Consider the following 14343-nt stretch of genomic DNA (forward strand, 5'->3'; position numbering starts at 1 on the left):
TATGATAATATAGCCTTTGATGATCAGCTGAGAGCATAATTAATGGACATGAATACGTTCATCTTTGCTGATCAACTGTGCTTAAAACCTAATAAAAATAAAAATAAAGTCCCAAGCAGAAGGTACATCTACCTCCCCTCTCTAGCATCCTGGAGGTGGATCTGTGGTAGCAGGTTCTCAGAGGTCTTGATCAGGGAAGAGGTGCCAAATACATCATCTCCAATGTTATCTTTCCATAGTGGACAAGAAAGGCTCAGGGGTGTTTGCAGGGAGGAGCTGCTATATGGAACACACCCAGAAGGAATCCAGCTCCCCACCACTGGAGAGAGTTTTATTTCAAATACTCACAGTATGATTTCCATATTGGAGGCTGGTATTCTTCAGCATCTAGAACAAACAAAAAAAGAAAGAAAGAAATCATTCAGTCAGCATGTTTGTCAAACTGTCAACATTTGTGTTTCCTGGGGGTGAGAGCAAAAGTCTGTCAGCAACACTGCTTTCCAGCCTCAGGGGACTCTGCTCATTTAGGTTACAGTTCCAGGCAGGAGGAGAAGAATGTGCCTGGAAACCTTGTAGACTGAACCTCACTTTCTTCAGATCACTTTCTATGACAGAATCAATTGCTCAATCAATTTTACATAGCCCAGTAAAGCAAAAAAAAAAAAAAAAGTGTGGTTTTTTTTTTTAAAGCAATTTACTTGATTGTTCCCTCTAGTAACCTCTTCAAATAGTATTTACTCAACCTGGCATAATAAACCTCATTTCTCTCACATTTTTCAATCAGATCTTTAGTCCATTTATTATGATTTGATGGGGAAATTAGAAGTGCAAGTATGTAAAATTAATATGGAATGTCAACCAACCCAGCCCACAAAACGTCTAATGTGTGGAGCCTGGCAGCAAGAACAATGATGGTTCAATTGGAATCACGTTATTTCCTTGAATTAACTCCAATGTGTGACTTAGAAAATATCCAGAAATAACCAAATATCCAGAAATATCCAAAATAACCTCTCAACAATCAGAAGTGTCAGAGTAAGAGAGTTATAATAAAAGGGAGAGGACGAAACTGTTATTCATCACTCTAGAAAACAGCTCAGGGAAGGAAGTCTGCTAGTTCAGTTCACTCAACCAAGCTAATGCTAACAACTGAACTTACTCCATGTAGTTATTAGAAACATCCCATGTCACAGATATTTTTAATTTGGTTTTATTATCCTTAAGTGGTTATGGAAAGGGACTTTAGTTCAACATGTTTGTGAGCACAATGCATTTGCTCAATGTCATCCTTCCTTCATTCTCCCATCTCTCCCAACACCACCCAGCCCCTCAAATTTCCTAGCTCCGTTTTCACATATATACATTGAATATGACTATATTCACCCACCCTTCCTCTTCCCACTTATCCACTCCCTCTCTGATCCCTTTTTGATACCACAAGTCCCAGGTTCTTGGTATTCATTTTGTTAAGCTGTATGTTAGTTGTTCAAAAGAGTTTTACCATTGGAATCTTCTCCTGTATATATTATGCTTTAGTTGATATGTTTGTGGATATGTGCATATGTATGTTCGCATATAAATTTATAATTTGGATCTGACTTTTGCAAAAGAGAGAAAACAAGAATCCTTTTCCTCTCTGAACCTGACTTAGTTCGCTTAACATAATTTTTTTCCAAGTCCATCTGTTTCCCTGCAAATGATAATCTTCCTGATGGGTGAGTAAAATTCACATATATGACTATATAACTATAAATACATACATAGATACATGTTTGTATGTATCTATATTTTATAGATCTGTATTTACATAGATATAGGCATATCTATATTTATATCCATATTGATCTATACCTGTATCTATATCTATATTCATATCTATATCTGTATGGAGTTTGCTAGATACATCCAGCCATTGAAAGACATCTGGATGTTTCCACAAGTTGGCTATAGTAAATATACTGCAACAGACACTGTGTATAAATGTCTTTATTGTATCCTGACTTGTAATCTTGGATAAATGCCCAAGAATTGTATAATTGTAATACAGTAAAGTTCTATGTTTAGTTTCCATGTCATGGTTTACAGCTTTGGATATATATATTCTTACCTAGGTAGCAAGGGGAGTTCTTTTCTCAAATTACACAATATGAATCTGGGGAACCTCGAGTTCTCTAATTTAGCAGAAGGAAACTACTGGGTCTCTGCCACTTTCAGACAAAGCAAAGCCTGTCCCTATCTGGGACCCCTATCCTGTGGCTCCTGTTTTGTTAGAACTTTTCTACCTAATGCAGGAAAACGGTTCAGGGACACTTTTCTCTCTGAGAAACAATGATGACATGTGTAAATTAAAACTAATTCAAAAGTGGCAAACTTCCTCCCCAATCTTATTCACTTATACCTGCATAGCTTAAATTATTTTACAAATAATATCTCACTCTCTGGGTTCACATATGACAGCATTCAGCCAAAGCTCTACAAAGGTCATTTTTTACATTTCAACCACATAGGCCCATAGATAAATATGGTGCATTGTGAGTGGCTTGTACTGCTATTCAAGTTCAGATTGCTGAATAAATATGGCCATTAACTCAATACTTTAGTCAGAGTAAGTGAACACAATTTTATAGTAGTGATATTTGAACTAACAATTTCGTCTTCTATGTTATGTGAGCCAATTTTAATGGGAAACAGGAGTTTGGGGTTATAAAAATCATTCAAATAAAAAAAATCAACCTGGTGAGTTTGAAAAAGAAATTCTAGAGCCATTCATCCCAGACTGTTTTGCTAAAGCCAGGTCCTAGATGTTAATATGTGATAGTGATGGTCTCTAGGGGTACAGATTTGTTTTCTCTGCCCATTGAAGAATTAAAAGAAAGGGAAGTGTTTAAAGCAGATGGAGAAAGTTTATTTGAAAGTGAAAGGAAACCACTAAAGAAGAGTCCACGGGAGTCCTCTCACCCCCCGTGGTTCTTCCCATATCCCTTGGGCTTTTCGCTGACTGCTGGATGGCTTGTGTGTGCACTGCCCCAAGTTGTTTCCTTGGTTGAGTGTGCTGCCCCAACTGTTTTCACTGGCTAAGTGAACATCCAGAGCCTCATTGGAGGAACATTTGAGTGTGAATTCACAGAGTTATGGGAAGATAAAGTATTTGATCAGAAGCCTGAGGCATTTTACCTGCTACATATTATGTCCACATTTTTCATTCCTAGCTACCTAACAGTTCCCCCTTTCTTTTCCTAAATGGTATCTTCAAAAATGTATTTTCAATGATAATAAAGATCAACATGCACTCTTGCACACATACACACACAGAGCACATTACACAGGCATGTAAATTCCTGGGACACCATCTTTACAGGCTGCAATGTCTGCCTGAGATTTCAGATGAGATTTGTTTTGTGAGGCAAATACAACCCATCCTCCTAGAAGTGGCCAACATTGTTTAGTACCTTAGCACATTGAGGGGAGGTCCCAAGACAGAGGAGGTGACCTTTTACACACGTCTTTAAATACAGTCCAGGCTCAGCATGGATCTGCTAAGATTTCTTACCTAATATCAGAAACTTACATTAGATGGCCCCTCACTGTCCATTTCAGTTTTGTTCTGAGAAAAAACTCAATTTTCTTTTCTCAGAAGCATTGGTCCTTACCTCGACCTTCATGCTGGTCTCCCTGCATGCTCCATAAAGTCTCTCTTTCCATTTGCTCCCTGTGGGCCACTTGATGCAGAGGCCAAGATAGTTGCCTTTAGAAACCAAGGATGGTAACATTCTTGTGCAAATTCCTCCAGTACCTTCCCTCTGTGATTGGAATGAAGTATGGAGATTTTCCCACCCATGGGGATTTGCATCCTCTGAAGTCTGCCTACCCTTCTCACTCCATGCAATCTTCCCTTTCCCATATTTTATCTAGCCACAGTGTTTTTCCCCCTCTATTCCCCAGACAAGCCATGTGCTTCCAAGTCCCTAGCCTCAGCTACTGTGGGCTCACAAGGTAAATGGGCTCCCCATGTAAAATGCTCCCCCAACATATCTTGATTTGCCTCACTTACTTCATCATAGAGGGCTCAGCCCAAATGTTCCTTCCCAGGCGCTTTCCCTATCAGCCTTGCACAAACTAAATGGCTTTCCCTCTATTTCAGTCCTTCTTCATTGCTTCTATGACTATCTGAAATTATTTATTGATTTATTCATTTGTTACGACTGCTTTTTAAAAACTATTGCTGTTATGCCAGCCCAGGGCCTGGGCACTGTCTCTGAGCTTTGTTGCTCAAGGCTAGCACTCTACCACTTGAACTATAGCTCCACTTCTGACTTTTCCCCCCTTGTTTTTGGTTCTTAACTGGAGATAAGTGTCTCAGTGCTTCCTCACTGGGCTTACTTTGATCCACGATCATTAGATCTTAGCCCCCTGTGTAGGCTAGGACTATGGGTATGCCTCACTGGTGCCCAGCTGTTATGACTGTTTGATCTACTATTTATCAAGCTTCATAAAAATAGGATTTTGCTTCATTTACTTCCATATCACCAATCTTTTAAAAGGGAATATGGCATGTAACAAGTATTAAAAAGTTAAAACATGTTAAATAAATTACTTAATAAATTCCCATGAGTTCAAGGCCTTCCTTGGACAACTATTACTAAGCATCTTGAGATAGATTACTTGGATTATTTTGGCCATACTTGGGTTTGAACTCAAGGTGTCATGCTTGTTAAGCAGATGTCCTACAACAGGAGTCACTATGCCAGTCCCTTTCTGTGTTGGTTATTTTCAAGGTAGAGTCCTGCTTTGGTGCCTGAACTGGCTTAGATAATGTTCTTCCTATTTATGTTTTCCTTCATTGCTGGAATGACAGACCCATACCACTGTGCCCAGTCATTGACTGAAATGGAGCTTTTATGCTTACTTGGCCTTGAATAATGATCCCCTAACTTCAACCTCCCCAGTAGCTAGTATCATAGGAGTGAGCCACCTTGCACAGTAGTTATTAAGGTCTTTTAAGAATAAGACCAAGTAGGTTCTGTCTATTGCCGAGGGTCCTGTAGGGATTAAGTGAGAGAATGCATGTGACCTTCACCAGATAACTCCAAACAAATAGCAGCCTCTGGATGAAGCCCCTTAAGGTGGCTGTACTGGTCTTGCTGAATTGCCATTCCTCTTGGGTGGCCTGTGCTCTTGTCTTTGCTCTCCTGACTATAGCCATTGTCTATCTCTGTTCTTGCCTCCTAGATCTAGAGTTTATCATTAAGCTCCAGTGCTGTTGTCATGGAGGGTTTTTCTTCCCATGAAAGAATTCAAATTGAGAGGCCATTTTCCATGCTTCAGTAGAACGACTATAATTACCTTGGCCTTTGAGACATGCTTCACAAACCAACAAGGCACACTGTTTGGAGGCTGTGGTCAAGGGACAGAGCACACAATCCTTTTAATATATGTCCAACCAAGTCTTTAACTCTCTCCTGCACTGTCCAACTCACATACTATTTGCAGCAATTTCACACAACACTTTTCACCTATTTCACTCTTGAATAGTATGATACTTTCATTTAAAACCTGGAGGAGATATTCAAGGACATGCAGTTCACTTTTCCTCACTTGGCAAAGAGAAATAAAATGCAGAACAACTAAGTGCCTTCCCCAAATGTGGAAATCAAGAACATCAAATCAAACCAGGTGCTGATGGCTGGGACCTGTAAATCCTAGCTACTCAGTAGGCTGAAATGTGAGGATCACAGTTCCAAGCCAGCCTGAGCAGGAAAGTCTATGAGACTTTTATCTCTAATTAACCAGCAAAAATCCAAAGCTGGGACTCAAATGATAGAGCACTGGCCAGGAGCAAAAAAACTAAAGGACAATGCTTAGGACCGTGCTCAAGATCCAGTGCTGGCACAAAATAAACACACACAAAAAAACATGTAATAGATATATGACTTCATTCTTACTAGAGGGGAAAGTAGTCATTACCCATCTATGAACTACCCCCATGAAAAAGAGTCCATGGGACTCAGGGAGCTAGAAATGCTGATGCTGGATAGGCATCAGGCTGCAGAAAGGAAAAGAATATAGAAATAGAAGCTCTGAATTAAAAAATGTACAAGAAAAAAAAACTATCACATTTAGAAAACAATAATGTTATTTTTAGAAAGAAACAATAATTGCAAACATCAAAGAGGTTTAGAGTATACATTGCTTAAAAATATTCACTCATGGGGCTGGAAAGGTAGCTCAGTGGTAGAGCGTTTGCCTTGCAAGCATGAGGCCCTGGGTTCGATTCCTCAGCACCACATAAGCAGAAAAAAAAAGCCAGAAGTGGCACTGTGGTGCAAGTGGTAGAGCACTAGCCTTGAGCTGAAGAGCTGAGGGACAACGCCCAGGCCCAGAGTTCAAGCCCCATTACTGGACCCCCCCAAAAAAAAATTCACTCATGCCTATCTATATAAAAAAGTGCCAGTCTTTGATGCAGCAATTAATTAATTAACTAATTAACTTCTTCATTCATTCCTTCATTTTCATGCCAGTACTGGGGTTTCAACTCAGGACCTGGGGACTATCCTTTAGTTTTTATGCTTAAGACTGATGCTCTAGCACATGACCCGCAACTCTACTTCTAGTTTTTTGCTGGTTAATTAGAGATAAGAGTCTGAGGGCTTTCCTGCTTGGGATGGCTTTGAATTCTGGTCCTCAGAACTGTCTCCTGAGTAGCTAGGATTATAGGTGTGAATCACTGGTGTCTGATGACTCCACAGTTTTATTCACAAGAATCTGGCCTATGGTTGTCATTGAACACTGCACAAAGGTGTCTGTGTATATGAACACAGTATTGATGCTGTTCTGTGAGTAACCATGAATCTGAGCACAGATAGGAAAGATGAATAAAGAGCAATCATATACATATGACAATAGTAGTTTGGAGCAAGACTGTTCAACACCAGCTCTGCCCTGTTACTAGCTATGTGATCTCAGGCAAGTTGCTTTAACTTTCTATGCCTCGGTTTCTTAATTTATTAAATGAGGGTAAGAATAGTACCCAACATACAGCATTGTGTACTCTATATCTTTTTAAAATTTCCTACCTGTACCAGTTATTTTCTTTCATATTATCTGTATAAAAATATGAAAGCCTGGACGCCAGCAGCTCATGCCTGTAATCCTACTTACTCAGACTGAGATCTGAGGATGGCAGTTCAAAGGCAGGAAAGTCTGTGACAATCTTACCTCCAATCAACTACTAAAAGAGCCAGAAGTGGGGCTGTGGCTCAAGTGGAAGAGCACTAATCTCAAGTAAAAAAAAGCTCAAGGACAGCATCCAGCCTCTGTTTAAACCTAGGACCAGCACTATTTTATATGTATGTATACATGTAATATATTAACGTAATATATTAGAATATTAGATATAAAATTGTCTGCATAATATATAATATATATTAGAAATATATGTATATCATAATAAATAATAGTGCTAGATATATTTATTTCTTAGTGGTATTGGGATTTTAACTCAAGACCTTAGCTTCTTGGGCAGATGCTCTATCACTTGAGCCATTCTCCCATATGGGATTTGCTCCCATATCCTTGTAGTTGGAGTTACTTTTAGGATAGGATCTCATTTTTTGCCCAGAGCTAGCCTCAGACCACAGTCCTCTAACCCATACTGCTTGCATAGCTGGGATTGAAGGTACATGCTACCATGTTTAGCTGGCCAGTGTTTTTTGTTTTTGCCAGTACTATGGCTTGAATTCAAGGCATCATGATGCATTCACTGACCTTGCTTGCTTTGCTGAGACTTTACTACCTGAGCTCTGGGTCCAACCTTAACATGCTGTTGGTTATTTTGAAGATAGAATTTCTCAGATTTTTCTGTCTAGCCTGGTCTTGAAATATGATCCTCCACATCTTAGCCTCCTGAGTAGTTATGATTACAAGTGTTTTCCACCAGCATTTAGCTGATTTATTTACTTATTTACACACTAAGTAAGTCATCACTTTGAAGATAATCTGGTGTAACATGGTCTTGATTGCAGCTCATGCAGCCTGTGTAATATTCACTCAGCAAGAGCAAAGTGCTAAAGGAAAAGGAGACAATTGCTTCTTCAGAGAAAGGCTATGCCTGCTGCCTGGGCCCTTTTTTTAACAGTCTGTGAAATGAGCATTAATAAGTGGTTCTAAGAAGGCTGGGAGGTGAGTATAGCCCCTCAATTAAGAGGGAAAGAAGGGGGGAAAGATATAAAGATATAGATATTTAGGAAGTGACATAAACATCATAATGATAGGTAATAAGGCCATTCTAACAAAGTCACCCATAAAGAATCTCAACCAAAAAAGTAAACAAACAAACAAAAAGAAAACTAGTTAAAGGGACTCAGAAATTCAGGTTGGAACTTGAGAGCAGCTTTGAGAAACCTTCTGTGTTAATGTAACAAAACATTGGAAAAATGGGGCCTGCCATTCTGGTCTTTGGGAAAATAAAGAATTCTGGGATGAACCCAGAGATAATTCTTCAGTGACTTAGCCTGAGGGGACAATGGGGCAATTAAGAGCATGCCACAAAAAGTCATCCTTCAAGATCAAAAGCTTAGCAAAAATAATGTAATATCTGCAGTGATTTCACTAAATTGAGCGCAATATATACTTAATGTTGCAAGACAGGAAAAGTCTAATAAGTGTAGGACTAAGTGTGTTAGTTTATGCTTGCAATCACAGCTTCTTGGGAGATGGAAATAGCATGGTGGTAGTCTGAGGCCAGCCAAGCAAGTGTTAGAAAAACACCTGGGCACCTGCTTGTAATCCCAGCATCAAAGGAGGCAGAAGTAGGGGGAATCTCAATATAAAGCTGGCCCTGAGCAAAAAAAAAAAAAAAAAAAAGCGCTGAGGGGGGTAAAAATGACTAAAGCAAAAAGGACTGAATTGCTGAGTTCAAACCCCAGTGCTTAAAAAAGAAAAAGAAAAAGCAACAAACTTTAGCAAGTCTCCTACCCCAGGGAAAAAACCACCATTAAGAGAGTTGTATGGATTCTTACAGATTTTGCTTTGTGAATAGCTAGAATAAAAATGTACAAATATTGTCTCATATATACTGTCCCATGATCTGCTTTTTCATATGTAATACTATGTCTTAAGCAAATGTCCATATCAGCAGGCACAGATCTTTGCTTGCTTAACTGCAGCTTCAACTTCTATCATATTAGTTAATAAAAATGTGATTTATTTATATGTGTAATAATTTTGAACAGACAGACCTTTAGGCTATTTTCAACTTTTTGCTACTTTCAATAATGCTGTAGTAGTATATTCTAAGTATAGCATAGGTTCAAGGAAGTTGAACTCAGAGGAGTGAAGGATTTGTATAGTTTTGCTTTTGTGGTTAAAAGCTTTTGTTGTTATCATGTTCAATTAGAACTGTGAACAATGCAAGAATGCCTATCTCGGGGCTGGGAAGGTGGCTCAGTGGTAGAGTTCTTGCCTTGCATGCATGAGGCCCTGGGTTCGATTCCTCAGCACCACATAAGCAAAAAGAAAAAAGCCAGAAGTGGCACTGTGGCTCAAATGGTAGAGCACTAGCCTTGAGCTGAAGAGCTGAGGGACAGCGCTTAGGCCCAGAGTTCAGGCCCCATGACCGGACCCAAAAAAAAAAAAAAGAATGCCTTTCACTTTACACCCTCCAACAGCAGCTGTGATTGGTATAATCTTAATTTGCAATGTCTTTATAACTCAGCTTGAAAATCCACAGATGAGGTGACATGTATGTGCACATAGCAAATGGTGACATGCACTGCTCCGGGTACTGTTATTTTGTTTAATTAATTTGTTTTACTTTAAGTAGTTGTACAAAGGGGTTTCAATTCAAGAAGTCAGATTATGAGTACAGTGCGTCTTGATCATTGTCACTCCTTACCTCATTCTCTCCCATCTCTCGCAATCCCATCCTTGTTCTCAAATTCCATGGTCCGATTGTCACACATGCATATATTGAATATAATGACTGTATCTGCCTATTCTTCTTGCTGTTTGTCTGCCCTCCTCCCTTCCTCTCCCAACAAACAGGTTTCAGGTTCCTGGTATTCATTTTGTTAAACTGTTAGTTGTTCAGTTGTTAGTTGTACTGCTTAATCCTCCTCTAAGTATACCATTCTTTAGTCAATTCATTTGGTTTATATAAAGAAAACTCTGTATATGTTACCTTTTATGTTTGTATATTAGACCTGACTTCCATATATGAGAGAAAACATGTCATTTGTATCTCGGAGCTAGGCTTACTTCACTTAACTTTTTTTTTTTCTAGATCCATCCATTTTCCTGCAAATGACTTAATATTATTCTTTCTGACACATGAGTAAAATTCCATTACACACACACACACACACACACACACACACACAACATACCTCTTCCAGATACTTTTAGCTCCAGAAATATGATTGGATGCAACCACCTGAGGAGCAAGTGTGAAGGAATGCAAGGCTGATTAATGAGGAAACTCTAAAGAACACAGGTGGTCCACTTGGGTAAGCTACAAGTGAAGAGAAAACACCTGCAAACACCTAGCCGAGCCAGCCCCCTTCTCTTGGCTCAGTGGAGGGGAACGAGACCAATAGAAACCTATGTGCAGGGTTTTGGAAAGCAAGAGAAGTAAGAGTCACTGGAATAAAGAACAATCTACCAAGAAAGTCAGAGACAATTGTCCCTTGGAGTATTTCAAGTAAAACTGCCTCCATTGCATTAGTAAAGGGTACGGGAGTTGGGTCTCTCCTCTGCTATCTCCTCTTCCCAGAAATGCCATGTCTGTAGTCACTTTGGATTTATTGCCACACATGTTTGCAAAAGAGCTACATCGGGCCTTTTCTAAGGAAGTTGGGTAAAAACAGGTTTTTCAACCAGGCATGGAACAGCCTCGCAATGAGATGACAGTTGAGGATTTGTAGGGTGATTAACTTAATAGGCCCCAAATGGGTTGGGTTCCAAATGAAAGCAAACAACAGCAGGAGGGGGATGTGGCTGAGACACATTGCTCTCAATCTTCACAAGTGTGCGTGAGCTTGAGCTGGCACCCTGGGTTACAGTCTTGCCAGGATACCCCAGCCAACTAACTGGTGCCAGGACCAGGTTGTGAGTCCTCCTAGACACTGTCTTCAGTGCTATAAAACATTGAGGTGTGAGGTGTTTCAGAGCTTTCTTGATAATCTTACCATCAGGACAAGGTCCTTGTCTTGTCCTGAAAAACCTGATGTCCATGTTATTCTCTGACAACTCTGCTTGCATCACAGACAAAGGCTTCATTCGCGTCTGACTATTGCTCTCATATCAGGGATTTTGTATCTCTAAGTCCTTCTTACAGAGAGTAGTAAAAAAGACTGATTCCAGGTACTTGGTTGAAATTTGGGAGGTCCCCACTCTGGACAAGGTTATACAGAGATGATCTGAAGCCAATGAACCCTCAAAAGGGCCTCGGGTTGCTGTCTGTGGTCACTAGAGGGCACTGAGTCCACACAGAGCATCTGTTCTGGATGGCTTTCTCTGTAGACAGAAACATGGTGAGATGCTCCATTTGGCTGATGTTCAGAGAATCAATACAATGAGCTAGGCATTGGGCATGCCACAGTGAACAAATAGGCAGAGAAGGTTTGGGAAGATCTGTAAAGTCTGGCTTCTGGCCACTATTGCCCTGCTCTTCCTGTTTATCTCCTTATACCTTAACCTCTCTGGACTTTGTTTTGATACTTGAATCGATCCAGACCAGTCCTGCCTTAGAGGTCTTATGATCACCCTCCTCCCATCCCTGATTAACTCAGAGATCTTCTTAGGCTAGCCAAGCAAAGTGTTTTCCCAGAGACTCTTCAATTCCTGGCAGAGTCTTTTTGCTCTCTGGAGTTTTTGTTTGTTTGTTTTGCTCTGGGTTTATAGATTTTGTTTATTGGTATATACATTGCTTTTCTATGCTAGGCAGGCAGAACTGTGAGAGAAAAACCTCATGTTTTGTTTTGTTTTCAGGGTAAGCAAAAGATATCAGGATTGGAATTAAGGACCTTGAAATTGTGCAGTTTGGTTACTAATGGCTGACATTTTACTGCTTGAGCAATGCTTTCAGCCAAGTTTTTGGTTCCTTATTTTAGAGATTGAAGACTTTTCTACCAGAACTCAGCCTCCTGAGTCACTTAGATTACAGGCATGAGTCACAGAACCTGGATCAAGAGCCTGATTTATGTGTTTGTTCTCTGTTCTCTGGGTCAGCTTTAGCCTATCAGGTACCCTTTGTGAGTTTAGGAAAGGGTGTGCCTCTCAGGCAGGTGGACCTGCAATTGGATAGTGTCTGTAGGTAAATACTTCTTCGCCAGGACACAGCTCCAAGCCAGAGCACACGGAAGAGCCACAGGTGGAAAGATGTGACAGCCTCAACAGATCTCCTCTGCTGGGTCCAAACAGCACAACGACTGCTGTAAACCAGGGCACAGGGTATACTTAATAAAGTGCTGAATAGATGAAAGGCCAAACACTCAAAAGGTCCTATGGCTGAGGAATGCCAATAAGAAGTTGTGACACAGTGGCCTGGGGGAATAATGCCCTTCTACATTAAGCCCTCTGATCTCAGTAGCCTTGTCCAGGACTCTTTTAAGAGCTGTTAGTGAAATCTCACAGCAAGGCCTAAGGTTCCCAACAACAAAGAGGTAAATGAGTACCTTCTGGTATCAGAGCACTCCCGAGCCTTGGAGAAAGAGGTCCTTTATCACCCAAACATGGGTCACTACAGCCAATGGCAAGGACAGCCTTATGGACAAGGAGGCTTGTGGAACACAGATCTTGGTCTGTGTCTGCCATGGATAGAGCCAAGACAGAACATGACATTAAGAGCTAAAAGTAGTTCATACTTCTAGTTGTAAGAGATGATAGTGTGGAGGGTGTAAGTTCTCAAGTGGCTAACGATCAACTTAAAGAAGTATGTTGGAGTCATATAATTAAAGATTTAAAGTCATACTAAAGGATTATCATTGTGCTAGAGGGAAGAAGACAGGTAGGTGGAAAGAACATGGGATCTAGGCTATATTTTAGAAAGATCATACCTCTCACAGTGGATCAGAGGAAGAAAAGATGGGAAAGAGAGAAAAAAATAATAGGAGGTAAGACCAATCAAAGAGCTGGTTAGTAGCCAAAGTAGGTGACACAAAAGATGTGAATTTCAATGGTACCGGTGGAAATGGAGGAAAAGGGATAGGTTTGAAAGGACATAGAATAGCAGATCTATAGAACTGAGATCTTTTGATGCATTTGATCTGAGTAGAGAAGAAGAAAGAAGTGATTTCTACTGGGCAGGGGTATATGAATGGCATTTGGCCTCAGCCGCTGGACAGAGGGTGATTCCATTGGTAGAAACAAGCAGACCAGAGAAGAAGGATTGGAAGATGGTGATGTCCTTAGCCTTCCCACTTGAACAGAGACAATAATGGGAGAGTCAGGTGAACAAGTCTGAGAGGCCTGAAGTCAGGAAAGAGACCTGGTCTGGAGTTCAAGGAGGGAAGCTCCATATACAGAGAGTATCCACAGACTTTGAGACCACAGAGACCAAAGACCTTGCTTAGAGCAAAGCAATGGGCCTTTGTAGAGTCTTGGAGGAGCACCAACACGTAAGGCATGAGAAGAAGAAAACACGCAGAGACTGGCAAGATAGGAGAGAAGCCAGAAGATGAGGTGATGTGGGGGGCAAAGCACAAGTCATTTGGAAAGGGGAAGTCGGCAGTAGTGTTGCTCTAGTGAGATAAGCAGAAAAAGGACTCACTGCTACAGCAATAAGGGGCTTTCAGTGATCTTGCAATGGAGTATGGGTAAAAGTTGCAGTCAAGTGACACTGAAGATAAACAGAAAGGGATGAAATAGAATCCAGACATGGAAGGCCTAGCAAGAAGAGGGAGACAAGTGAAGACAACAACTTGTTTATTACCCACCTGACCTTTGCCACACGGCTCACTCCCAGGTCCCCTCACTAATTACTGGCTCAAAGGCCATACAAAAGGTAGATTTCTCCTACTTTCTTCATGGATGATTTCCTCCTCTGTGATTTCTTTAGAGACAATCTCACAACTGCTTCCTTTGAGCCTACATTTTTCCCTCCCCACACTTGTTGCCTCTTTACAAATTCTTCTCATCAGAGGAATGTCTTCCTGGCTTTCCTCCAGCAATCCTCCTGGGCATTCATTTATTCATCTGACAAATATTTACCTAGAGCTTATGGCTACTTGGTGCAAGATATTACACAAGACAGGAGTGCAGATAGAAAGGTAAGAGGCAGAACTGAACTACAAGGAATCAGTTAGGAAACAAAATAAAATATCAGCTCATTCATTCCTTTAATAAGTA

General features: G+C 40.5%; 1 protein-coding gene across 1 annotated transcript in view; it reads right to left on the reverse strand.

The window, feature by feature from the left end:
• The window catches only part of Chn2 (chimerin 2), a 330737-nt gene that overhangs the window by 168285 nt on the left and 148109 nt on the right, over window positions 1-14343 (reverse strand). The window contains exon 2 of the mRNA XM_013024396.1: window positions 349-387. Within this exon, the coding sequence (XP_012879850.1) occupies window positions 349-387 (39 nt within the window). The remainder of the gene's footprint in view (window positions 1-348; window positions 388-14343) is intronic.

This window comes from Dipodomys ordii, unplaced genomic scaffold (genome assembly GCF_000151885.1).
Source record: "Dipodomys ordii isolate 6190 unplaced genomic scaffold, Dord_2.0 Scaffold76, whole genome shotgun sequence".
NCBI lineage: Eukaryota > Metazoa > Chordata > Mammalia > Rodentia > Heteromyidae > Dipodomys > Dipodomys ordii.